The sequence below is a fragment of the Herpailurus yagouaroundi genome, unplaced genomic scaffold (assembly GCF_014898765.1).
Source record: "Herpailurus yagouaroundi ecotype Mexico unplaced genomic scaffold, PumYag 206, whole genome shotgun sequence".
Taxonomy (NCBI): Eukaryota; Metazoa; Chordata; class Mammalia; order Carnivora; family Felidae; genus Herpailurus; species Herpailurus yagouaroundi.
In genome coordinates, this window is record NW_024412437.1 from 2,713,571 (window position 1) to 2,740,827 (window position 27,257).

The 27,257-nt window shown below is 44.2% G+C and overlaps 2 protein-coding genes across 6 annotated transcripts in view; one reads left to right on the forward strand and one right to left on the reverse strand.

The window, feature by feature from the left end:
• Window positions 1-3,986: 3,986 nt before the first annotated feature.
• On the reverse strand, window positions 3,987-18,889 carry LOC121015233 (collagen alpha-1(II) chain-like). The gene is made up of 3 exons (XM_040451996.1): window positions 18,222-18,889; window positions 17,411-17,549; window positions 3,987-5,449 (listed from the first exon to the last, which is right to left on the reverse strand). Exons 1-3 carry the CDS (start codon window positions 18,887-18,889, stop codon window positions 5,261-5,263), a joined length of 996 nt encoding a protein of 331 aa, XP_040307930.1. The 3' UTR covers window positions 3,987-5,260.
• The window catches only part of HELZ (helicase with zinc finger), a 156,137-nt gene continuing 147,098 nt past the window's right edge, over window positions 18,219-27,257 (forward strand). The window contains exons 1-3 of one of the 5 annotated variants that reach the window (XM_040452156.1): window positions 18,219-18,282; window positions 19,624-19,679; window positions 23,913-23,969. The gene's annotated coding sequence lies outside the window, so the exon portion shown is untranslated. The other 4 variants (XM_040452160.1, XM_040452158.1, XM_040452157.1 and 1 more) reach the window with 4 other exon arrangements.

A 27,257-nucleotide genomic window follows, 5' to 3' on the forward strand; every position in this document is an offset into this window, starting at 1 on the left:
ACTCCTCTGGGGAGCCTGGGTGCCTCAGTAGGTTGAGCGTCTGATTCTCGGTTTCGGCTCAGGTCGTGATCTCACGGTTCATGAGTTCGAGCCCCACACGGGGCTCCTGGATCTTGACAGTGAGAAGCCTACTTGCAATTCTCTCTGTCCCAATCTCCCGGCCCCTCTCCTGCTTGTGCTCTCTCTTTCTCTTAAAACAAAACAAAACAAAACAAAAAAAAACTACCCAGGGGCTCCTGGGTAGTTGAATCGTCCGACTTCGGCTCAGACCATGATCTCACAGTTTGTGAATTTGAGTCCTTCAGCAGGCTCTCTGCTGTGAGCACAGAGCCGGCTTCAGATCCTCTGTTCTTTCTTTCCACCCAGTGACGTGCGCGCGCACACACACACACTCTGAAAAATAAACATTAAAAAAATTGCTTTAAATAAAAATAAAAAAGTCAAATTCCTTGAACCAGAGTAGAATGGTAATTGCCAGAAACTGTGGGATCAGGGAAATGAGGAGATGTTTGTCAAAGGCTACAAATTTTCATGTTTCCTAAGATGGCAAGGCTCTGGGGATCTGATGAATGGTGTGGTGGCTATAGTTAATAATACTATGTTGTATACTTGAAATGTGCGAGCAGAGTAGTTCTTAAGAAAAGTAAACTATGTAAGCAGATGGATGCGTTAATTAACTTGATTATGATAATCATTTCACCAGGTATACACGTATTAAATCATCACATTGTACACCTTAAAAAATCACCTAGCGCAACCTTAAAAAAAAAAGAAGCAACTTGATAGGTTTAGGGATGCCAGACACTTTATTTTTCATTGTTAAATTTTTTTATTATTTTTTTACTATTTTAAGATTTTATGTTTAAGTAATCTCTACACCCAATGTGGGGCTCAAACTCCCGAACCTGAAATTAAGAGTTGCATGCTCTTCTGACTGAGCGAGAAGGGTTGCCAGAAACTTTAAAAGTCTATTTCTTTTTAGAAAGATATGTTCTGCCTTTATGTCAAAAGAAAAGTACATAGTCTTTTGCTTGTTTGTTAAAGATGTCCACTGAGTTTTGCATTATTTTTATTTTTTTTAATATTAAAAAAATATTTACGGGCACCTGGGTGGCTCAGTTGGTTAAGCATATGACCGGCTCAGGTCATGATCTTGCGGTCCACTGAGTTCAAGCCTCGCGTCGAGCTTTGTGCTGACAGCTCAGAGCCTGGAGTCTGCTTCGGATTCTGTGTCTCCCTCTCTCTCTGACTTGCCACCGTTCACGCTCTCTCTCTCTCTCTCTCTCTCTCTCTCTCAAAAATAAACAAACATTAAAAAATATATTGAGATATTTATTCATTTATTTTGAGAGAGAGAGAACGAGTGAGGGGGGAGCACAGAGACAGGGAGAACTGTTAAACATAAGTTTAACCATCTTTAAAAAAGATATTATTTTTTTTTAACTTTTTTTTAACATTTATTTATTTTTGAGACAGAGAGAGACCGAGCATGAACGGGGGAGGGGCGGAGAGAGAGGGAGACACAGAATCGGAAGCAGGCTCCAGGCTCTGAGCCATCAGCCCAGAGCCCGATGCGGGGCTTGAACTTAAGGACCATGAGATCGTGACCTGAGCTGAAGTCGGACGCTTAACTGACTGAGCCACCCAGGCGCCCCAAAAAGGATATTATTTTTAAGTAATCTCTACACCCAATGTGGGACTCAAACTTACAACCTCAAGATCAAGAGTCACATGGGGGTGCCTGGGTGGCTCAGTTGGTTAAGCGTCCAACTCTTGGTTTAGACTCAGGTCATGATCTCATGGTTTGTGGGTTCAAGCCCCGCATCCGGCTCTGTGCCAATGGCATGGAGCCTGCTTGGGATTCTGTCTTCCTCTCTCTGTCCCTCCCCTGCTTGCTCTCTACCTCTCTCTCTTTCTCTCAAAAATAAATAAATACACATTAAAAAAAAAAAAGTCGCATGCTCCACTAACTGAGTGAGCTAGGTATCCTTAAGATGAACCATTTTATTTTGTTTTATTTTATTTTATTTATTTGTTATTAAATTTTTTTTAACATTTATTTATTTTTGAAAGACAGAGAGAGACAGAGCCCAAGTTGGGGAGGGGCAGAGAGAGAGGGAGACACAGAATCCGAAGCGGGCTCCAGGCTCTGAGCTGTCAGCACGGAGCCTGACGTGGGGCTCGAACTCATGGAGTGTGAGATCATGACCTGAGCCGAAGTTGGACGCTGAACCGCCTGAGCCACCCAGGCGCCCCTAAGAGGCACCATTTTAAAGGGTACAATTCAGTGGCATTTAGTACACGGCTTATTACACTTACCACCCGTAGTTCCAAAACATGTTCACTCCAAAAGCAAACGCCGAATCCGTTAAACAACTGCTCTTCGTTCTTTCCTGCCCCCAGCCCTTGGCAACGGTAGAAACTTTTAAAATGCCTAGTGAGTTGGCAGAAAGTACCGTCTTCCTCTACCCCCACAGACAGCTGGGAAGAGTGGGTGACAGGACCATAACACTGGAGTAAGGGACTGCTTCTCCTGTCCTGCCTTCACTGAGGCTGAAAGGGAGAACACCCATGGCCAGTGCTGGTTTTGTTGCACCGATGTTGCTCCTTCCTCCAGGCCAGACTGAAGTTCCGTGCCCACTCACACGCACGGTCTCTTGCTGCAGTCTGGGCCTCTTGGAACTCCAGAATTTCAACACCATCCAAACGCTCCGGCCGGGCATGAATAGATAAGCGTTAGGACCCCCAGTAGAGTATCACTGAAGCTTAAATAAATGAAAAGACCATGGAAAAAAAAAAAAAAGTGCCAATATACCAAATACATATATATAAAACCAAATATTGGTTTTATATACATATTTATATACATATTTATAAAACCAAACATTCAGCCCAATATTTTATAACTGTTTGTTTTGTTTATAAATGTTTATTTATTTTGAACTTTTTAAAAAGTGTGTATTTATTTTTGAAGGAGAGAGAGAGAGACAGAGTGTGAGGGGCAGGGGGGTGGGAGGGTCAGAGAGAGAGGGAGACACAGAATCTAAAGCTGGTTCCTGGCTCTGAACTGTCAGCATAGAGCCCTAGGCCGGGCTCGAACTCATGAGCCACAAGATCATGACCTGAGCTGAAGTCGGACGCTTAACTGACTGGGTCACCCAGGTGGCCCAAATGTTTATTTATTTTGAGGGGGGGAGGGACAGTGAGAGAGGGAGAGAAACCCATGCAGGCTCTCCAAGGGCTCGATCTCCGTGTTCTCGAGATCATTCCCTAAGCCAAGATCAAGAGTCCTGCACTTAACCACCTGAGCCACCCAGGCGCCCCCAAGTTTTTGTTTTAAACTTTTTCATTGTGAAATAGAACACCCTTCCGGAAACACATAGGAGACGGAGATGTTCAGCTCATTGTTTTATGGAAAGAGCCACATCACAAAACATTCGGTCAAGCAACTTAGACCTCTCACTCCCGCCTTCTACCTCCTTTTGAAGACAATCATCTCCTTGGTAAACAGAGGTATTCATCAACACTAGGGTTTTGTTTGCATTTTGAACTTTGTATAAATGGACTTACACAGTATAGACTGTATTGTAATTGCTGTGTTTGGCTCAGCACAGTTTGTGAGATTCATTCATGTTGTTCAATGAAACAGTAGTTCATTCTTTCTCATTGCTATGTGGTATGCCATTACGTGAATATGGCAGTTCACTTATTTTTTTTATGAGAACAGTTTTATGTAGTGAAGTTTATTGTCTTCTGTTTGGTTAGTGTGTGGTTTTTTTTGTTGTTGTTGTTCTGTTTAAGAAGTTCTTCTTGGGGCGCCTGGGTGGCTCAGTTGGTTAAGTGTCCGACTTCGGCTCGGGTCATGATCTTGTGGTTCATGGGTTCGTGCCCCACGCCGGGCTCTGTGCTGACAGCTCGGAGCCTGGAGCCTGGAGCCTGCTTCCGATTCTGTGTCTCCCTTTCTCTCTGACCCTCCCCCCATTCATGCTCTGTCTCTCTCTGTGTCAAAAATTAAACGTTTAAAAAAATTAAAAAAAAAAAGAAGTTCTTCTTATTCTCAGGTTGTGGAGATCGTTTTTGGTATTATCTTCTACTTCTGAATTGTCCAATATAGTAGCTACTTGTGGCTGTTTAAGTGAGATTAATTAAAATGAAATAAAATGAAGAAAAAAATTCAGTCCCTGGGTCTGTAACAGCCTGCCCTATTGTCAGCCTTGGCATTACCTAGGATAGTCACCATTATTGAACTTCTTGGTGGAGCTGGTACCCTTCGAACCAGGACATTCCTTATGGTCTGATAAACAGTATGTCTTTTGAGCCTTTCTGTGAAACCTAACAAATATCCGGTGGGTCCTGCTGTTCAGTGTTTCTACTACCTTTTAATTCACTTCTCCACCTTCTACCATGGCAATTCTGGATCCTTAACAGAACTACTAAATCCCGTATCTCAACAGAGCACTCCCAAGTCAACAGAGTTACCCAGTTTAATCTTCTGGCCCCTTTGATGAAGCATGCTTAGAATCCAGTCCCTGGCTGCAGCCAGTGCCTACTGGAGACGTCTTGAAGCCCTCTTCCGGGGTATAATCCCTTGGCCCGTCCTTGGCTGGCATATGCCGTGACTTACGCTATAGGCACGGTGGCGGGGGAGGGGGAATTCTCAGAGGGGCCTATACTCTTCTCAGGGAGAGGCTCCCACTTGGGAGGTTAGGGGGTGATGGACCACTTCTGCAGGATCAGAAGGTTCATAGGACGCGAGGGAGTAATCTTCAGAGCTATTGTCCATAGGTCTTTATCCCATCTAGGGTCCTGACATAACAGACCTGACTTTGTTGGGTGTTTAATCTTCTTTGGCGTGGTCCTTAGCTTTCTCTGCCTTGCCACTGCAGGAGTTGAGCACTTCATTAGATGCAACCAAGGGGTCTGTTTTTGACATCTGGTTTTCCATTGCTTATTACCTCCCGCTGTTCATCATCTTCTTGTAGAACACGCGTGGTAATTGTCGATCAGCACCGAAATCTTTGATCTCTCTAGTAACCATTTCCTCCAAAAGTCTCAAGTGCCTGATATGCTCTTCAGTTGGTGCTTTCACTTGCACCCGGACACACATTCTCATGCACCAACAGTAAGGCTCTGAGCAACTGAACCAGCACCTTATGTCAAGGGCTGTTTTGAGACCCACCAACTTATCGCCAGCGAAGGGGACCTCCTTGCCAGCCTATTCCAAACGCATCTTGTCACCCGCTCCCTGGAACTGCCGGTGTCAGCTGTGGTGGGTTATGCTCTCCAGAGGCAGAGACACAGTGTGGGGTGCAAGATGTTTATAGGTGGCGGTACTGGGGGCAGCGAGATCACTCAAAGGAAAGAGTGAAAACGGCGACGCTGGCCCAACAAAGCTTCGGTCAGTGATGTGGCAGGAAGTTGCCTTCTGTCTCCAGGGCTTTGGAGTGTCCTGCATGAGGTCGAAAAGGCACTTTCACGTTCCTGTCTCATTCGGTCACTGCACGCGTGCTGCTCTGGGCCCCATGTGCCCTCAATCAAGGCAGCGCTGCAGCTGAGACAGATCCTGAAGGAGCTGGTAGCTGGAGGTTGGGCACAAAGTTCCTTCCTTCCTTCCTTCCTTCCTTCCATCCTTCCTTCCTTCCTTCCTTCCTGTGTTTAGTTCTACATCGAGGTCTGCCATGTTTCATTAGATTTATTCCTGTGTACTCAGTATGTTGACATTGTAGCATCTTTTTAAGCTTTTTAGAATTTACGTGATCATTGCTTTATTTTTTAATTTTTATTTATTATTTTTAAAAATTTATTTTTTAATGTTTATTTTTGAGAGAGAGAGAGACTGCGAGCAGGAAAGGGAAGGAGACAGGGAGACACAGAAGCTGAAGCAGGCTCCAGGATCTGAGCATTGGGTCAGCATAGGGCCCAATGCGGGGCTCAAATCCACAAACCATGAGATCATGACCTGAGCCAAAGTCGGAGGCTTAGCCGATTGAGCTACCTGGGTGTCCCTATTTAAAAAAAAAAAGTTTATTTATTTTGAGAGACAGGATGTATACGTGAGCATGTGTGAGTAGGGGAGAGGGGCAGAGAAAGAGGGAGAGAGAATCCCCAGCAATCTCCACGCTATCAGTGTGGAGCCTGACTTGGGACTCAGCCCCATGAACCATGAGATCATGATTTGAGCCGAAATCCAGAGCCCCTAGAAATACATTTTATTACTGATATTAGCAGCCTTACTGAACTCACTTGTTAATCCAAATTATGCATTTTGGGATTTTTCTACACACATAATCAGGTTATCTTGTAAACAATGAGAGTTCTTTCTTTTCAGACTTACATCCTTTACTTTTTTATTTTTTTCTACTTACTGCACTGGCTTGGTCCTTCATAACGATGCTGGACAGAAATGGTCAAAGGGGCACCTGGCTGGCTCAGTTGGTGGAGCATGTGACTCTTGATCTTGGGGTTGTGAGTTTGAGCCCCACGTTGGGCAAAGAGCTTACTTAAAAAGAAACAGAAGTGGTCAAAGCAGGCATCCTTGTTGCCAATTTAAAGGGAGAATTTTTAATATTTGACTATTTGGTGTAATGCTTGTAGGTTTTTGTATACCTACACTTGGTTTGTCAAAGGTTTTGTACAACCTTAAATGAAGTTAAGAAAACTCCTTTCTTGGGGCGCCCGGGTGGCTCAGTTGGTTAAGTGCTAGACTTCAGCTCAGGTCATGATCTCACCAGTTCATGGGTTCGAGCCCTGCGTCGGGCTCTGTGCTGACAGCTCATAGCCTGGAGCCTGTTTCAGATTCTGTGTCTCCTTCTCTCTCTGCCCCTCCCCACGCTTTCTCTCTCTCTCTCTCTCTCTCTCAAAAATAAACATTAAAAAAATTAAAAAAAAAAGAAAACTCTTTTCCATTCCTACTTGGCTAGCACATATATTTAAAAAAAATCATAAATGGTGTTGAATGTATTCAACACTTTTTTTTTTTTTTTTACAACTCTTAAGATGATCATGATTCTTCCCTTTTAGTCCATTAAGATAGTGAATTACACAGATCAATTTCTCCAATGTGAAGGCAAACTAACATCCCTACAATAAATCCATGCTGGCGGGCTCTGCACGGATATTGCAGAGCCTGCTTGGAATCCTCTCTCCCTCTGTCTCTCTGCCCCTCACCCACTTCTGCTCTTTCTCTTTCCCAAAATAAAAAAATAAACTTAAAAAAAAAAAAAAGTCCAGACTGGCAATGATGTATTATGTTTATATATTGCTGGATTCATTTTGCTGATTGTTTGTTTAGGAGTTTGGTGTCTACATTTATAAGTGAGGTCAGTCTATTTTCGTTTTTCTGTAATGTCTTTTTTAGGTTTTGGTATCAATATTATGTTGGCCTCAGAATGAGTTAGGGATTATTTCCTTTTCCTATTCTCGGGAGTTTATCTAAGGTTGGTGCTATTTCTTCATTAAATAGAACACCCTGACAAAACTATCTAGGCCTGGAGTTTTCTTTGAAGATTTTATTTAATTATTATTTTGAAAAGATTTTTTAAGTGATCTCTACACCCAATGTGGGGCTTGAACTCACAAACCCAATGTCAAGACTCATGTGCTCCATTGACTGAGCCAGTCAGGCGTTCCCGAAGATTTTAAATTATAGTCTTAATTTTAAACAGTAGATACAGGACTATTTAGGTTTTATGTTTCTTATTTTTATGTACCTTTATATTTCTTATTGGTAAACTGTATTTTCAAGGAACTTGTCTTTTTTAATCAAATTTTTAGACTTATTGTCATAAAGCTCAGTATGATCTCATTTGTAACGACTGAAAATCTGTAGAAATGTTTCCTTTCAAATTTTTTGGCATTATTTGTGCTTTTTAAAATTAGTCTCACCAGGGGCTTAATAATGTTATTAGTCTCATCTAAGAAAGAACTTTTTTTTTTCAATATTTTTTTTTAACGTTTATTCATTTTTGAGAGACAGAGCATGAGCGGGGAAGGGGCAGAGAGAGAGGCAGACACAGAATCCAAAGCAGGCTCCAGGCTCCGAGCCGTCAGCACAGAGCCCGACGCGGGGCTCGAACCCACAAACTGCGAGATCATGACCTGAGCCGAAGTCGGAAGCTCAACCGACCGAGCCACCCAGGCGCCCCCAAGAAAGAACTTTTGACTATGTTTCCATTTATTCGCACTTTCATTGTGCTTAATTAGCTGCTCTCTTTCTAATTTCTCATGAAGAATACTTGGCTTATTTTTGTCTTATTTTCTATTAAGAAACATAACTTTCAATGTTAGTATGGCTTTAGTTGCACCTTAATTTGAGAATGTAGTATTCGAAAATTTTTTCAGTTTAAAATATTTTCTAACTCCTATTGTGATTAAAAAAAATTTTTTTAAGATTTATTTATTTTTGAGAGAGAGACAGAGTGAGAGGCAGAGCGAGAGTGGGGGAGGGGCGGAGAGAGAGGGAGACACAGAATCTGAAGCAGGCTCCAGGCCTGCGGGGGTGCGAACCCAGGAAGTCAGACACTTAACTTACTGAGCCACTCAGGCGCCCCCTATTGTGATTTCAAAAGAAAAAAAACATCCATGCATTATTCAGGAGTATACACAGTTTTCAAATATGTAGGTATTTTTTTACTTACCTTTTTTCTTCTCGTTGTCTAGCTTAATTGCATCATTGTCTGAGAATGTACTCTGTATAATTCAGCGCGTTTGAAATTTGTTGAGACTTGCTATATTGCCTGGCCTTTTCATAAACATTCCATGTTCACGTGAAAAGAATCTGTGATCTGCAGTTGTGAGCCCAGTATTCTCTCTATATCTATTAGGTAAAGCTTTGCTTATCCAGTTATCCAAATACACTTCTTACTAGTTTTACATCTGTGTGTTCTAACAGTTGCTGATACACATATCGTCTGCTAGAATTGTAGATTTGTCTTTATCGTCTTGCAATTCTGCCCATGGTTTTGCTTTTCAGATTTTGAGGATATGTGTGTTAGGCTTGGACAAATTTAGAGTTGTTATATCTTCTTGGTGAATTAAGTATATTTTCATTATGATGTGTCCCTCATAAAAATTTCTAGTAATGCCTTTTGCAGTAAACCTGCTTTGTTTTGGTTAGTTTTTGCATAGTTTGTGTCTTTTTCAATTTGTTTTTGTTTGAAAAATCATGGGGGTGTCTGGATGGCTCAGGCGGTTAAGCGTCTGACTCTTCATTTCAGCCCAGGTCACGATCTTATGGTTGGGGAGACTGAGCCCTTCGTGGGGCTCTGGCTGACAAGGGAGAGCCTCTTTTTCTGCTCTTCTCCCACTTGTGCGCTCCCTCTCAAAATATATAAACATTAAAAAAAAATAGTGGTGGGGCGCCTGGGTGGCGCAGTCGGTTAAGCGTCCGACTTCAGCCAGGTCACGATCTCGCGGTCCGTGAGTTCGAGCCCCGCGTCAGGCTCTGGGCTGATGGCTCGGAGCCTGGAGCCTGTTTCCGATTCTGTGTCTCCCTCTCTCTCTGCCCCTCCCCCGTTCATGCTCTGTTTCTCTCTGTCCCAAAAATAAATAAAAAACGTTGAAAAAAAAATTAAAAAAAAAATAGTGGTAAAATACACCTAACACACAGTTTACCATCTTAACCATTAAAAATTTGAAAAAAAAAATGTTTGCTGTTTTATTTATTTTTGAGAGAGAGAGAGAGAGCGAGCAGGAATGGGGGCAGGGCAGAGAGAGAGGGAGACAGAATCTGAAGCCAGCTCCAGGCTGAGCTGTCAGCACAGAGCCCTGACACGGGGCTTGAACTCATGAACCGCGAGATCATGACCTGAGCCAAAGTCAGATGCTCAACTGACTAAACCACCCAGGCGCCCCTAAAACATTTTTTTTTTATGGTAGTAAGAAACACATAAACTTTACCATTTTAATCATTTTCAAAGCGTACAGTTAAGGAGTGTTAAGTACGTTCACAATGTTTTGTGATTTCTCTCTATAACTCTTTCTTGCCAAACTGAAAACTGTACCCATTTAACAACAACCCCCCAATCTGCCCTCCCACCAGGCCCTGGCAATTACCCTCTACTTTGTATGATTTTGATTAACTTAGGTATCTCATAGAAGTAGAATCATATGTAATTTGTGTTTTTGGTCCTGCCTTATCTCAAGTAACACAATGTGCTCAAGGTCCATCCACGTTGTAGCAGGTGTCAGCATTCGCTTCCTTTTCAAGACTGGATAATATTCCATTGTATGTGCAGATCACATTTTTTTAATCCATTCATCTGTTGATGGACACTCGGGTTGCTTCTACCTTTTTGCTATTGTGAAGAACGCTCATACGAACAAGGGTCTACAACTAAATAACATGTTTGAGTCCTTGCTTTTGGGTATATACTCAGTAGTGGAGTTGCAAGGTCATATGCTCATTCTTTTTAATGTCTTGAGGAACTACCATAGCTTTTTTTTTTTTTTTTTTTATGTCTACTTATTTTTGAGAGAGCGCAAGCAGGGGAGGGGCAGAGAGAGGGTGACAGAGGATCCAAAGTGGGCTCTGCACTGACAGCAGCAAGCCCAATGTTAAGGCTCGAACTCCCCAACTGCAAGATCATGACTTGAGCCAAAGTCGGATGCTCAACCGACTGAGCCACCCGGGGGCCCCAACATGCAGCATTGTATTAGTTTCAGGTATACAATATAGGGACTCTACAATTTTATACATTACTCAGTGCTCATCACGATAAGTATACTCATTAATTCCCATCACCTATTTCCCCCATCCCCCCCCACCTACCTCCTCTCTGGTAAACCGTGTGTTCTCTATAGTTAAGAGTCTGTTTCTTGGTTTGTCTCTTTTTCTTTGCTTGTGTTGTTTCTTAAATTCCACCATGAGTGAAATCACACATATCTTTCTGTAACTGACTTATTTTGCTTAGCATTATTCTCTCTAGCTCTACCCAGGTCATTGCAAATGGCAAGATTTCATTTTCTTTATGGCTGTATAATATGCCACTGCACATATATATATATATATATATATATATATACCACCTTTTTTTCTATCCATTCATCTATCAATGGACCCTTGGGTTGCTTCCATAATTTGGCTATTATAAATAATGCTGCAATAAACATTTGAATAAACTTGGTATTTTTTTGGTAAATGGCCAGTAGTGCCATTACTGGATTGTAAGGCAGTTCTATTTTTAATTTTTTGAGGAAACTCTATGCTATTTTCCACTGCAGCACCACCAACAGTGCACAAGGGTTCCTTTTTCTCCACATCCTCCCCAACACATTTCTTGTTTTTGTTTTTTTTTTAATTTTAGCCATTCTGACTGGTGTGAGATGTTACCTCATTGTAGTTTAGATTTGTGTTTCCCTGATGATGAGTGATTTTGAGCTTTTCACATGTTGGTTGGCTATATGTAGGTCTTCTTTGAAGAAGGGTCTGTTTAAATCTTCTGCCCATTTTTTTTTTTTTTTGTTTTTTTTTTTTTTTGCTGTTGCTATTAAGAACGAAGAGAGCACATGAGTGGGGTAGGGGCAGAAGGAGAGAGGAAGGGAGAAGAGAAAAGAGAGAATCTTCAGCAAGGTTCATGTTCAGTGTGGAGCCTGATGTGGGGCTTGATCCCATGGTCCTGGGATCATGACCTGAGGTGATATCAAGAGTCAGATGCCCAATTAACTGAGCTACCCAGATGGCCCTCTTTTGCCCATTTTTAAATTGGATTATTTGCGTTTTTTTGGTGTTGTGTTGTATCAGTTCTTTATGTATTTTAGATACTAACCCTTTATTGGATGTGTCATTTGCAAATATTTTCTCCCATTCAGGAGGTTGTTTTTTTTAGTTCTGTTGTTTCCTTCACTGTGCAGGTTTTTATTTTGATGTAGTCCCAATAGTTTATTTTTGTTTTTATTTCCCTTACCTCAGGAGAGAGATCTAGAAAAATGTTGCCATGGCTGATGTCAGAGACATTCATGCCTGTACTCTCTTATAGGATTTTGTATGGCTTCAGACTAGGCAGTAAATTCTTGTTAGATGAAGTGAGAAGAAAAAGACAAAATCCAGGAAAGAAAAAGGAGTGAGAAAGGGAGAAGGGGAGAATGAAGAAGGATTTGGGCAGTATAGAGACGGAGGAGGTGGAAATGTGGGAGGAAGAAAAGAAGAAAAAGGTGAAAACAGGGAAGAATAAAATTCTATGGAATTCTCTTTAGTTTTTATCAAAGCCTTGTAACCAACGATGCTCTAGCAACCCACAGTTTCTGCTTTTCTATAAAAACTAAACTGCTTCCCATTTTCATTACATTTTTTCCCATTTATTTATTTATTTATTTATTTTGAGAGCGAGAAAGAGTGTGAGAGAGCGAGCAGTGGGGAAGGGGCAGAGAGAGAGAGAGAGAGAGAGACAGAATCCCAAGCAGGCTCCATGCTGTCAATGGAGAGCCTGATGTGGGGCCTGATTCCATGAACTGTGAAATCATGACCTGAGCCGAGATCGAGTCAGAAGCTTAAGCAACTGAGCTACCCAGCACTCCCCCCCCCCCCCCCCCCGCCATTGTCCTTTCTTTGTCAACCATTTACTGATTTTCATGACTGGTTGTGGAGAAGGGTATTTATTCAGTCCCTTACTCAACAAGTAGTTATTAAGTACTGTAAGATAAACCCTGTTGTGGGCAGTAAGAATAGACACAGTAAATGAAGAAAGCATAAGCAAATCCTTGCCTTCATTGAACTCGCATGCTAGCGGGCTGTAGGAATCATGGTGTAGTCATTAGGTGCTGGATGCTACAGCAAATGGACAAGTTCTCTCAATGGATCAACCGTAATAAAGGTCTATTGTCTGCTCAGCTTAGAGTCTGATGCATGTATTTTTGATAAGGCAGATTTCTATAGTCATACTTTTGCTCTAAGTCCATCTGTAAGAACTAGTCACAAGGCCCCAGCCAGCTGCAAGGGCATAGCTGGGAAATGTGGTTCTCAGCAGCAAACAGACATCTTTGGTGATCAGCAAGTTGACTCCTCACATGGAGAGAGACAGACAAGAAACTGAATAACTAAGCAAATTACTTTTTATGTTAGAAGGTGATAAATGCCTTGGAAGAAAAGCATGGAAAGAAATACAGAGCACGTGGGGTCCCTGGGTGGCTCAGTTGGTTACATACCCGACTTCAGCTCAGGTCAGGATCTCAGGGTTCCTGAGTTAGAGTCCCTCGTTGGGTTTGCTGCTGTCAGCACAGAGCCTGCTTCGGATCCTCCCTCCCCCTCTCTCTGCCGTACCCCCACTCATGCTCTCTCTCTCTCTCAAAAATGAATAAAATTAAAAAAAAAATACAGCATGTGTTTGAGGAATATTGAAATTCACAGAATAGTGAGTAGACTCACTTGGGTGAACAAAGGCTTGAAGCAGGGGAGGGAGCGAATCATGTGGACATATTACTGGAGGAGGGAACACTCAAAAAGGAGGCCATCATGGCTGAGGCAGAGCAAGGCTGACAGAGGTGGGCGATGGGGTCAAAGAGAAGAGGCTGATGGTGCGGGACTCTGGTTTCTTTTCCGAATGGCAAGAGAGGAAGGAAATCAGAGGGTCACATGCAGAGGACAGAAAGGATTTGATATGCATTTTATTAGCCAGACCAGCTGTCGCAGCTACCCTCAGAATGCCCTGGAAGGCATCAAAGGGGAGAAGATGTCCGTGGACTGGACCAAAGTGGCCAAAGTGGCCAAAGTGGACCAAAGTGGCAATGATGGTTGTGATGAGAAATGGCAGGATTCGGATTCGGGGTACGTTTTGAAGGCAAAGCAGGATTTGCAGATGGACTGAAAGTGGAGTTTGGCAGGAAGTTAGGAGAGACTGTGGCCTGATCAATTTCAAGGATGGAGTTGCCAAGAAGGGAGCTGGGGAAGACCGTGGTGGAGCGTATTTGTGGGCGGAGATCAAGAATTTGGTTCTGGATGTAAGGGTTAAATTGTAGTGTAGGGCTAATCTGTAGCCTTAAGAAATAACAGCTTTGTTTTAACACTGTAGATTAAGAGATAACAGCCTTGTCCTATCAATCAAGGGAACAAAAGTTTAAGGGAAATCAACTGGTTTAGTGTTTGATTGGACTGGGGGGCAAGGAAATGTCTGAACTGTTTCCACCCCCATCTGGGAACTATTTCTTTGTTCTGTCCCCAGGTGATGAGAAGACGATGTGGTCAGCTATAAAAACTCTGTACCCCTGTACCCCGGCTGTTTGAGACCGCACTCTGGTCAAGAGTGCCGGTCCCAATCGGCTGGCTTTGCCTCTCATTGCACTAAATTTTGTTGTGACTGTCACTGGTGCCGGTAGCATTCTGTTTCAGGAGTCGTGTGGACAACACTGGACACAAGGAGTTTGGGATGTTTATGAGAGATCGAAGTGGGAAGGCCATTAGTCTGAAGGTCAGGAGAAAGCCCTGGACTCGAGCTGTAGGTTGGAAGCCCTACTTTAGGCTAAAGATGGTATTTAAAGCCTTAAGACGGAGATTGGCAGGGGGGGGGGGTGGTGCTCAGGGGAGTGCAGCAAACGAGACCCAAGGACAGAGGCTTGGGATTGAAAAGAAAGTGTAGCCAGTGAGGGGGATGGGGAGGAAGGACTGGAGCAGTGTTTTTATCAGATCAGAATCACAATGAAGTGCCACTAATGTTGGCCAGGGGGTCTGTTTCCCCCCCAACTTCATTCCTATTTGTGCATCTCTAGTTGTGGGTGGTCAGTGTGGCCTGTAGAGATGGGATGGCGGGCCCTCAGCCCTTCCTTCCATACTTCAGCACTATTTCACCACCACCACCCTACTCTGATAAACGTGTGGTTCAGGGGTCCCTGGCTGGCTCAGTCAGTAGAGCAAGCGACTCTTGATCTCCGGGTTGTGAGTTCGAGCCCCACGCTGGGGGTAGAGATAGATTACTTAAAAAAGAAACCAAAAATCAATGTATGGCCATTCATTCGACAAATATTTTGCTAAGCATCTATTTATGTGCCAGGCCCAGGTCTGGGCCCTGAGTGAACAAACCAGACGAAGCATGTGTCCTTGTGGAGCTTACACTCTAATGGGGTTTGGGGCAGATAACCGACAAGCACCATCATTTCTAATGCAGGGTAAGAGAATAGAGAGTGACGTGCTTTGGTTAAGAGGATCAGGAAAGTCCTCTTGGAGGAGGTGACATTTGAGAGCTGAGTGTTGAAAAGATCATGGTCATCAGATCTGGGGCAACCGGGTTCTAAGTGGAAGGAAGCTTGAGGTGCTGCAGGGGGCGACAAGGCCAGTGTGCGGGATCACAGTGAAGGAGGGAGGGAGGCAAGATCTACCTCACACAAGAGCCTACGGGCCACAGTTGGGCATTTGGATTTTATTTCAACTGTTAAGGGGCTGCCTTTGATGGGGTGAAGCAGAAGAGTCAGGTATTTCCATTAACATTTCAGGCATGCCACAGGATTGGTCGGGTGGAGGGAGAATGGACCACAGGGGCCGAGCGGAGGCCAGGAGAAGAGTTGCCATCTAAGTCAGGCAACAGGTGGTGTCTTGGACAGGGATAAAGCAGGATGCACCCTGGAGTGGAATGGGTCAGGCAGTCACAGAATAAATTGTGTGCCTCTCTGGGTCAAGGCCTATGCAAGGCAAAGAAAGGTACCCACCAAGGAAACGTGGGAAAGGCACAGTCCTTGCTGGCGTTTTATTCAGCGTTTAATTTTAGGAAACTCAGAACACACACGTGAAGTGCTGCTATGTAAACACAAAGCACCCATTAAGTAAGTACACAGGGGTATCTAAGCAAGTGTAGGAGAAATGGAAAAGGAGCAAGTGGGGGTACTGGGACGAGGGTGATGAGAGAGCGTGGGGCAAGCTGAGGGCACAGTACAGGCTAACAGCAATACCTCCCCCACCCCCGGTGGGGGAGGGGGGCATGTAAGATATTCCTTGGACACTCCCAGCTACCCCAAAACAGGAAAGGACAAAAAACAAATGAGTCTGCATAGTTTACAAGAAAAAGACAATCTTATCACTGGCCTAAAGTCCAGGAACTCCCTACAGTCTTAATGTTAATGCTTTGCTAGAGGGAAAAACAAGCTTAGCTTGACAATAGCTAGGCCTTAAGTAAGTCTTTAGCATGTGAAAGTCTCTTTGGAAACTCCCTGTGGACTTTATCTCCCCCGACTCCATAAAATGGTCACCCCCCCCTCGCCAACTTGCAGTGCAGCTGTTCCTGCCCATGGATCCTGTCCCCCAGCTTTAATAAAATCACGTTTTGCACCAAAGACGTCTTCAAGAATTCTTTCTTGGCTCTGGACCCCACGAGCCCCCCATCAGCCCAAAAACCTTGGGGGCCTCCTTTAGATGGGAGGGGAAGGCCATTATTCAGATGGCAGCAACAGAGGGCCCTCTGGGCCACGCCCCCTTGTCCACAGGCCCCATGTGGATGCCTGAGCCCAACAGCTAAGAACCTGGCTCCAGGCTTCAGTTTCCCAAGCTCAGAGAAGTGGGTGACTCAGGGGAGGTCCCTCCCCAGCACGCCTTGTTCTTTGCCTGGAGTGACTCATTACCTTGTTCCCTCCCTCACGGCTGACCCTGGGCCAATCCCTTAATGAGTCTACACCTCATTCTACTCATTTGGCCGGGACAATTGCCTGGTGGATTTTTTTTTTTTTTTTTTTTTTGGCTCCCTGGGGCAGGGCTCGTGTCCGCAACCATCTAGGTTCCTCGAGAGAGAGGGCTGTGGGTCTGGAACAGAGCAAAACCCTAGGGTAGACCCAGGCCCTAGGCACTCCCCGTGCCCCGAAGAGGGCTTTAATGCCCATGCATTCTTCTCATTTCAGAGCCCTTGAACAGCATTTGGTAGGGAACACGGTTTCACAAGCACTGATGTCCTAGAGGATTCTCCCTTGGACACTTCTTTGTAAACGCTTGCTTGGTGGGGGGGATGGGGCGGGGGGGGGGGGGGAAGCAACCAGAGTCGCCGTAAAGGGAAAGAGCTGGGGGACTGACAACGAGGCTTCAGGGGGTATGGGACCACTGCGCTTGAGTGAGGACGCGTGGTGTGGTCGCCGCGCTCAATCGAAAGCCGGCGGCGGGTATCCGGCAGAGCTCTGCGCCCTACAAAGAGTCCGCAGGCGGGAGCAGAGGCCCCTCCGGCGTGCGTGGGCTGCAGGGTTGCTCGCCCCGCGTCTCGTAGCCCCCTCCTTAAAGCGAACCCGGGCAACTCCGGACGTCCCCCCACAACCCCCCGGCGGGAGTGGCGCCCGCGGTCCTCCCCTAGCTCTGCCTCCGGGGCTCGCCGCCCCGCTGGGACCCGGCAGGTGGACCCGGGTGGGCGCACCTTCCTCCCAGCCCTGGACTCTCTCCGCTCGCGGACTCTCCCGGAGCCCTGGCGCGCCTCCCCGTCCGGGCCAGAGCCCGCAGCCTGCGCCCCCGAGTTACCTGCCCCAGGAAGTCACAGTCCACTCTCAGCCGGGACTGCAAATGGGTGGATACGGCAGTGCCCAAAGCCACATTCCTAGGGGAGGGGTCCCCACCTAGAGGGTCACGGATCACGTTACCGGCCGAGGGGAGGAGACAGCTGAAGGGAGAGCAGACGGGTAAAAGTTGCATTCAGCTTCTTACTTCCCCCCAACCCCCAAACACGCTTTGACGCCGGGGATAGTGTCCGCCCAGGTCCTGGAGTCCGAGGGCCTCGGAGCGCTTTGCTAGGACAGAAGCACCTTTCCACCCGCGGATGCCGGAGTCAGAGCGCCTAGGGGGCTGCGGGGCTCCAGGGCCCTGCAGGCGACCCCCGGATGCCCCGGGGCAGGGAGCCGGCCACGAGCCCGCCGCCGGGCACCGAGGATCTAGAGCAGTAACAGACGCATAAATGCGCATAAATAAATCAATGAGCAGCTCTCTGCTGCCAGCAGCAGGGAAACCTCGGGCTGATTAAATGCAGACGTGGGGTGTCTGCCAGGGCAGGAGGGCGGCGGGGCAAAGGGAACAGGCGTGGAGACGAGGGGTGGGGGGAAGGGAGCCCAGAGGCAGGAGCAAAGAGGAAAACCCAAAGCCACATTTTTAAAATGGGGGTGAATTTTAAATGCAAACAGCCCGGAGGAGGGGAGGGGGCCGGTCTGCAGGCGCCCGGGCCGGCCCGCCTGCCGGGGCAACTTTCCGGGCGGGAGGTGCGGCCGGAGGGGCGGCGCCGGCGGCGGGAGGCGGGAGTCGGGGGCCGAGGGGGGGAGTCACTTTAAAGGCTCTTTCTTACCCATAATGCTTTGTGGGGACGTTGACAAGTGGATCCAAGATGGCGTAGAAAGTAATGACAGGTAAGTCCTGACTTCCCCCTTCTCTGCTGCTGGGACCGCTCCGCGAGCTGCCGGAGCCCTCTGGGGAGGAGACCTGACTCCCCTCCGGTCCCCGAGGCCCCGGGAGGGGCGTCCCTCGGACGGGCTGGGGACTCAGGCGGCCGCGGCGGGGCCTGGGAAGCGGGGCTCTTCGAGGCGAGGCCCGGACGCTGGGGCTGTTTACAGCTTCTTCCCCTCCTCGGTCCCCTTCCCCTCCGCTGGGGGCCGCGGCGCCCGGGGCCCAGGCGGTGGAGGGGGCTTTGCAGACCTGGGCCGCGAGCCTGTGGGAGGTTTCTCCAGCCGCGGGCACTCGGGTGGGGGGGGGGGTCGAGCCGCCTTGCACGCTGCCCTCCTCCGGGTCGCGGCTGGGGGTGGGGAGCGTGCGGGCCTCCCACGCCCCGCTCGATCGCCCCCTCTGGGCTCGGACTTGCAGCGGTGGGGCGGGGGCCGAGGGTGGGCGTCGGCAAAAGTGGGTCAGGGGTGCGCCCCCTTCCTCCCCCGCCCGGGGCTGTTGCCCGAGCTTCACTTTTCTCCCCCCCCCCCTTTCTCCGCCCCCTCCTCGGAAATTCTCATTGGCCCACAAGCGCATCAACAAAAATAAAAACTATCAAAAAAAAAAAAGACTATCTTTTCCTGGAGATTCTTTTAAGACTCCCCTTTCCTCGGGGTAAGGGACTGCAGTTTTATTTAGGGAACTTTGATTCCTCTCTCCTCAAATTATTTGAGCTTTCTGCACCCTACCCTTAGCTGAGGATCCTTCAGACAGGGCTGGAAGCCAAGGGTCTTAGTATTCTTGGATTTAGATCCTCCGGTTTTGTTTGAAACTCAAAACTGTTATTCCTTCTCCTTCACAACTTAGACTTTTCGGGCAAATCGTTAATATGTATAATTCCAGAGACAGTGGATGCCGGGTGTGGGTGGGAGGTGGGCTGGGGAGGGAGGAGTTCTGGCTAGTTTGTTCTTAATTTTGCCCTGTCTTAAACTTACATTAATGAGGTTTCTTGTCCCTTATTTCTTTTTTTTTTTTACTTCTTTGAAAGTAAAATCAGTCAGTGTTGAAAGAGATGACTTTTTTTTTTTTTTTTTTTACATTTTGGATCTTAAGAGAATTTTATAGTCTATTCTGCCATCACACAGAAAGGAGAAGTGCTTTTATTTTAAACTAAAACAATCATTTACAAAACTGCTTACTGTACCATTTTGGTAACTTTTTCCATTTAAATTTTAGAAGCCCTTTTACTTGGGGCTGATAAAGTTATTTGCTACTGCTGATGCCTGTTATTGGTGGTGTACAGACGCATTTCACTTTTCTATTTGCCTCAGGAATTGGATGAAGTAATTGATCACTAAAGAACTACAGTGCTGATGAGATGTGTAAGGTGAGACTGGAGTTAAGAATGATTTACCTTTTTCCCCCCTTCTTTATTTTAACTAATGCATAAGGGTGAGGCTGAAACTAAATTGACGGGACCATCTTTATTTTCCAAACATCTCAATCAATCACATGGGTGTATAGGCAGGGCTCCATTTAGAAAAGAGAAATGTGTCCTATGGACCAAACTTTCCAGTTGTCGAACATCCTCAGCTATAGTGGAGCGTATCCACAGCCAAATGTTATTTGCAACTCTCCTTGATCAGTATCTTCACCAGGGGTCATTATATTTAAATTTCCTTGTGTAATTTCAGTTGGATGTCTTAATTTCTTGTGTGTATTGGGAGCCATCACATACTCCACATTGAGCGTTAGTGATTGTTTATGTGGATTTTGTGTGTCCACAGTTCCTGGGACTCTTGTCAAATATAACCTTTCCTTTGGAAAGATTTATTTTAGGCATCAGTCTCTCCTTTTGTTTTATAAAAACTGGAATAACACTTGTCACGTGGTTATTTTGAAATAAAAAACAAGGGTGTTGAGATTTTACTAGGGCTAAGACTGGACTGTCAATTTTTGGTCATATGTGATATGTGAATTGGAAGTGTTGCTTTAATCTAATTTAGAATGCTTTGGATTTAAAGGACATTGATAGAGTGTTCGTGAACAGTTATAATTCAGTAAGGAGGAGGAGAGAAGTTTGCTAATTTTACATTTTTCACAAGCACTTTTCTTAACTTTAAAAATATTTTGTTATGGTTTATTGAGAAAATGTAGAGTTATTATGGGAAATTGGTCATTGTTTGTGTCTGTGTGTGTGTTTTTTCCCCAACACATCTGGGTAGCCTTTGGATTTTGAGATCCTGTCACAAACTTCCTATCTATCACAATATCTATTTAAGAAGAATAAGCTGTGCTTTATTTTTTTTCCAGATTGAGGCATACTATTGACATTTTGCTTTACCAAAAAAAAAAAAAAAAGGAAACCCCCAAAACAACAAAAACAAAACAAAACCGTACACACAAAAACCTGGGAGGGGAAGGTGGACATAAATCAGTCATCCTTCTGTAAGTGCACAGGCCACGTTTGCTTGCGTTTGAAACTTGTGTGTATTACATAGATTTTTATTTATTTTTTATTTTTTATTAAAAAAGTTTTTTTTAATGTTTATTTTTGAGAGACAGACAGTGTGAGAGGGCAAGGGGTAGAGAGAGAGGGAGACACAGAATCCGAAGCAGGCTCCAGGCTCTGAGCTGTCAGCACACAGCCTGATGCCGGGCTCGAACTCACAAACCGAGAGATCATGACCTGAGCTGAAGCCGGACGTTTAACTGACTGAGCCACCCGGGAGCCCCCATAGATTTTAATTTTTATTCTTTGCTGAGCAAATGTGGATTTTAAAATTTATTTTCAGCTTACAGATAGAGGCATATTCATGCCTTAGACCTCCCAATCAAGACCTTTTATTTTTATTTATTTATCTATTTAATTTTGCAGATTACTTTGTGGAAAGGAACCAGTGATCTATGTCTTGGCCGATGGAGATGTTTGTTTGTGGTCTGAAAAACTGAATATTTAGGACACCTGCCTGGTTCAGTTGGAAGAGCATGAGACTCTTGATCTCTGGGGTCATGAGTTTGAGCCTTATGTTGGGTGTAGAGAATGCTAAAAAAATAAATAAGGAAAAACTTAAAAAAAATTGAGTATTTAGACATAGGTAGTCTCTTGTGGCTAGTGTTGTTTGGCCTGCATTGTGTCAAGACATTTTCCACAATTTTCATACGTGTAGACCATGTAAATGGTCAGTAGTCACTTCAAAGTGAAGTTAGTGGTTGGCCATCAAACAAGTTGTTACACAAAGTATTCTAAAATAAGAAGTACCTTCGTCTTAAAGGTTGAGGCAAAGTAGAAGTCTGTCTTTTAGCTGCATAAAGGCAGCTTTTTTCGTCTATCCTTTTGGCTGAGAAGCTAGGACACTATTTTTAGGTAAGGCTGTAGTTTTGGGGAGTCATTAAGTACCTCTCTGTCAGGTGGCAGACTTGTTTTTTGCCACTGTTAGCAAGGTTTTTCATTTTCTAATATCAAAAATATTCAGTCCGCATCATTATAAAGTCTGTATACATTGATGGACTGGCCAGTGTTTTACTGGAGAGGGGAGGGATGCAAAACAACAGGACAGATCATCAGGCAGAGGGCCTTGTGTAGTTTAAAAATACACAGCATATTCATGAAAGGCTAAGAATATTGCAGAGGGACCTACAAATAAGTAGACCAGATCTTGTACATGCATTTTTATTCCCTGTTTAAGAGGTAGGCTTGGTATTAATATTAAATGCAAGTTAGTCTATAATTGTCTGACTATATTTAAGATCCAAAGACGGGCTCAGCACAAGAAATCACATCCTTGGCCTCTTGTTTCAAATGCATAGAAGACTTTGGGCCGAGTTTATTAACTTGTTGATAAACAAGGTAGGGGGAGGGGCTACTTAAAAATTACGAGCAAATTGTTATGGTTGTTTATTCTCATAAACGTAGATAAGTGTGCCTGCAAATACAGTTTGATTTCTAAGTAATATTTTGAAATGTTTTCTGGGAAAGAACTATGTTATGTGTGGAGAATGTGGACACACCAGCTTACAGTTCATTTAAATTGATGGGTGTAGTCAGGATTTATGTAGCATTGGCTAGGAGCAACATAAAACACAGTGGTTTGTCACTTCAGGAGTGGCTGGGGTAATACTTCTGAGTAATCCTGAATTTTAATAGAGTTATTCCTTTTTTAACAAATTGTAGATGTTGTGTGAAGACTTTTAATTTCTATATGTAATATGATTTTTAAAAGCTGTCAGTTGTCTAAAACTAGCTGACAGTTTTTCAGAGTCATACTAACTTGTTTACTTGTATAAATTGTACTGGGTCATTTCTCTAAGAGCAGGAAGTTGTCTGGTAAAACCAACGTTTATATATTCATCCTGCTTTGAACCAAAAAAACCCCCGATTCATCATTAGATCTTCAGAGAATGCATGGCATCTTTTTTGACTGAACCATTCTGAAGTGTGAATGTTTGTGATTTTTGTTATTTTGGTGCCATATTTTAGGTGTTCTCAGCACATCTGAATTTGCCTTTTTGCTTTCTTCTGTGGAAATTCTCCTTGTGGTGACAATATTCCTGTAAGGGGAGCTTCCTGTCACTAGGCAAAATGTATAACTAACATAGTTTTAAACAGTTGTTTTTATGCAAAACTGACGCATGCTGTGGTAAACAAATTTGAACAGTACTTAAGTGTGTAAAGTAAAAAAGATGGGAAAAAAAAAAAAAGCCTTTGTTCCTTTTCCTCCATCTTTAGTTGTATTCCCTTGAGCTGACCATGGAAAGCAGTTGGTGTCATTTGGCTTTTGGAAGACCTGTTACTGGGTATTTATACTAGTAGTAGGGAAAGCAGAGGGAGAAGTCACGGAAGGCAGGACCACTGAACCAGTTTAGATGTTATGCAGGGGCTAACATCTCTTTCCTGCTGATGTTAAGTAATACTGATAATCGTAAAGTACCATCAGTTTAAGATAACTGTAATTGAATTGTTAGTGAGACACCCGGTTAATTCCATGGTCGGGATGGTACACTTTTGATTTGTGATCCCGTAAGGAAAAAAAAAAATGTTTGTGAATTGAATTTATATAACCTTAGGGCTGGGGGTAATGGTGGTAATTACCACCTGTAGAATTTTATGATAAACCACACAGTGTGTTTACTATAGTCTCTTTATAACTCATCATCTCTCCTTTAATTCTCGGAACAACGCGAAGATACTTGTTGTTATTTCTGTCTTGCCCAGGAGGAGATTTAGGCCAAATGTGAACAACTAGCTAACAGATGTCATGATGACTAGTAGCCTGTGGTGCTGGCCTGTCTTGGAAGGCCTGTGCTCTTCCCACTGCAATGTGCTCTGCTGCTCATCCCTGGTCTGTCTGATTTTCCAGATGAGGAGATTTAGGCCTGCAGAAGTCAAGTGACTTGCCCAAGGTCACACAGCTAAGTAATAGCAACAATAAACCAAACTTTTATCTCTGGTCTCTTATCTCAGGACTTTTGGTCCTGGCTGATCAGGCTACATTTTACTGAAATACTATGGACCAGAAGACCATACGCTGTGAATATTGGATACAAACGCTTCAGAACTGATACATCAGCAAAGGTGTTTTCTACTATGTATTGAAAAGCTTCCTTTTCTCTCTTTCAGAAATTATAAAGAGCTCTGATGGGCTATTTGGGTGATACCCAGTGCAGTGAACTGCAGGTGAGTAAGGTTTAGGAGAGCTCTATTTAGAAAACAAGAACTTGGTGATGCCTGAGGAAGCGAGGAGAGACTTTAAATGTAGAGTGTCTGGCCAGGAAGCATAAGCTGGGACAAGGTGCAGTGATGCTGGATGGTAGGGAAGCTGTGGAAACCTGAAGATGCGGGTCCTGACTGAATTGGCTGCTTCTGGAACAGACTGGATGAGGATGAACATACTCTGAGGAGCCCGGGGGCCGCTCTGCCAGAGTTTGTTTGAAGAGAAGCCAGGGTAGGTTAATCTTCTACTTACGTTCTGATTGAGTAACTGCACAGAGACGACTCCTATCTGCATATGATTAGAACTTGAGAGGCCCTTCAGTTTCTGAGTCAGCATTCTGGAGTGGTAATCCCCCTGTGCTCCCATGAACTTGGGGAAGTATTGAATAGTTTTGTTTTTCCTGTTATCTGCTGTGTGTGTGTTGTCACGAATGACTGTATATATCTGCATTTTTGTGCATCTAGATAGTGAGAACACAGCAATAGAAACAAAAGGCTAAACTTTCTTTCCTAATGGTTGTTTTAATTAGTCCTTCATATTTGTTGTCTTTTGCTGAAATGCCCTGCTAAGAAAGGCCATTTAATCTTCATTATTTGTAATTCACAAGAACTAATTTTCTTGGTCCATTATAGCATCTTGGTCTTTCATTTTAAATTTGGACAATGGTGATACTACAGCAAAAACAATTAGAAGACTGTTTTGATACTGTCCTTGTGGGGCGTCAGTGCTAAAATTATGTTTTGATACATTTTCAATGCTAGTCTTTTTTAGACCTCACCAGCTCAAGGAAGCTTCATGTGTTGATAAAATATCTTGCCATCCTGCCTTATGGCCTCTGGCCTCTGGTTTATAAGACATTGCTAGCTACTTTTTACCCATCTGCTTTAAGCTGGAGTTTTCAGTTTTCTGTTCTTTGTAGTTGGAATAACTTTTCGTTTTCCCTTTCACTGTACCTTGGTCTCTTGGCCCTTAGTTCTTTGATTTGTCCATGATTTCAGACTGCTTTTTGAATGTGATACAGTCCCTCACTGAGGCAGCAAGTTGGCTTTGAGAACACCTGAAACTTGAATGTGACGCTACCGTATCCTTTCAGGTTTTAGAATTGAATGTGGGCTTGGCTCTTTGCTGATTGTCTTTGTTTTTGAGGCTATGCTTGTTTTGCATGATTCATGGGTTCATGGGTGTGATCTGAAGACCATTCGAGATGGTTCGTTGGTCCTTGGAAAGCTATGGTCTGGGGTTGTCATATAGAGGTCATTGTGATAAGGAATGTGTGAGTTCTCAGGTAAGGCCAAAATGCTCAGTGATAGGTTGGACCTTTTCTTGAGGTTCTGTCAAGCTTGTATCCTGGAACCCCTCTTTCTTGAGTATGGGGGGACTTTCTTTTTTAAGTTAAGAGGAATGGATATTAAATTGTTAAATATTTAGATTATTACCATAAAAATCGTTCATTTTCTTTTTGGTGTTCCATTAAAAACTATATATGTATGTATACACGTGTACACATACAAGCATTTACATGTATATATATGTGTACATATATATATTTTATTCATGTCTAATTATAGTGCATGTAATTGGAATTTTTTCTGCTTGTTAGATCATGGAACATTTTCATGTTATAGGTGTCACAATTTTAACTTATATGCTTACATTTTGAAAGGGTGCAGAATATTTCATCAAGTCATGCTCCCATAATTTACTTAAATTTTTTAATGTTAGGTTAAACATGTTGCTCCCTGGTTTTCACTTAATACTTTAATCTACATTATTGTAGATGTTTATTATTTTTCGACTAATTATAGTTCTAGGACACATTTCTGAGTGTTGTGTTATAATTTTTTTTTTTTTAATGTTTATTTTTTGAGAGAGAGAGATAGGGTGTGAGCAGGGAAGGGGCAGAGAGAGGGAGACAGAATCCAAAGCCGGCTCCAGGCTCTCAGCTGTCCACTGGAGCCTGATGTGGGGCCTGAACCCACAAACCATGAGATCATGACCTGAGCTGAAGTAGGTTGCTTAACTGACTGAGCCACCCAGGCTCCCCCTGAGTGTGTTGTGTTAAATGGAATGAATGTTATGACTTTTGATATGTGTTGCCACGCTGTTTTTCAAGAATGTTGTACCAGTTTGTACTATTAGCAGAAACACGGACGTACCTGTTTTACCATAACTGGACAGAAATACATTTTTTCCTTAAAAGTTTTTGCTCACTGGGGCGCCTGGGTGGCTCAGTCAGTTGGGCATCTGACTTCGGCTCCGGTCATGATCTCACAGCTTGTGGGTTTGAGCCCGGTGTCGGGCTCTGCGCTGACAGCTCAGAGCCTGGAGCCTGCTTCCGATTCTGTGTCTCCCTCTCTCTCTGCACCTCTGCCCCCTGCTCACGCTCCGTCTCTCTCCCTCTCTCAAAAATAAATAAGCATTAAAAAAATATTAAAAAAAAATTTTTTTTTTAATGTTTATTTATTTTTGAGACAGGGAGAGGCAGAACATGAACGGGGGAGGGTCAGAGAGAGAGGGAGACATAGAATCCGAAGCAGGCTCCAGGCTCTGAGCTGTCAGCGCAGAGCCCGACGCGGGGCTCAAACTCACGGACCGTGAGATCATGACCTGAGCCGAAGTCGGATGCCTAACCGACTGAGCCACCCAGGTGCCCCTAAAAAAAATTTTTTTAAAAAGTTTTTGCTCATTTGGTAGTGTAAAATGGCATTTGCTTTTCTTTGTTCTATAGTGTTGAATTTCATTCTTTGAATCTCTTCATGGTAAATTGTGTGTATCCTCTGCTGTTTTGCGCAATACAGTATCGATGTAAGCTTTGGATAGTAAGGCGAGTATAACCAGGTGATGATAGGTAGTTAATAAAAAATAACCAGAACCAATTCAGTGAAAACGTTCAAAGAGGTCTAGATGGTCAGGGATCTTGGGGACAGTGGTTGAGGGGGAACAGATGGATTATTCCAAGATTCAATTCAGCAAATGTTTCTTGGGCATCCACTTTATGCAGTGTGCCACGTGCGTCCTCTGAGTGCTTCTCAAGTCGTCGTCTCGGCATCTGCCTGGTTGGAGGCGGAGGCTACTTGAGAATGCTTGAGACTTGACCAGTGGGGACTCTGGCTGCCGAAGTCGCTTTGTGGCTGCTTGGAGGGCCGAGGGGATCACCGTGTGGAATATCTGTAGCTCATTCATGGCATACCATCATGTCTTCACACAGTCTTTGAGAAACTGTCTTGTGAGGAATACGAAGATGAATAAAA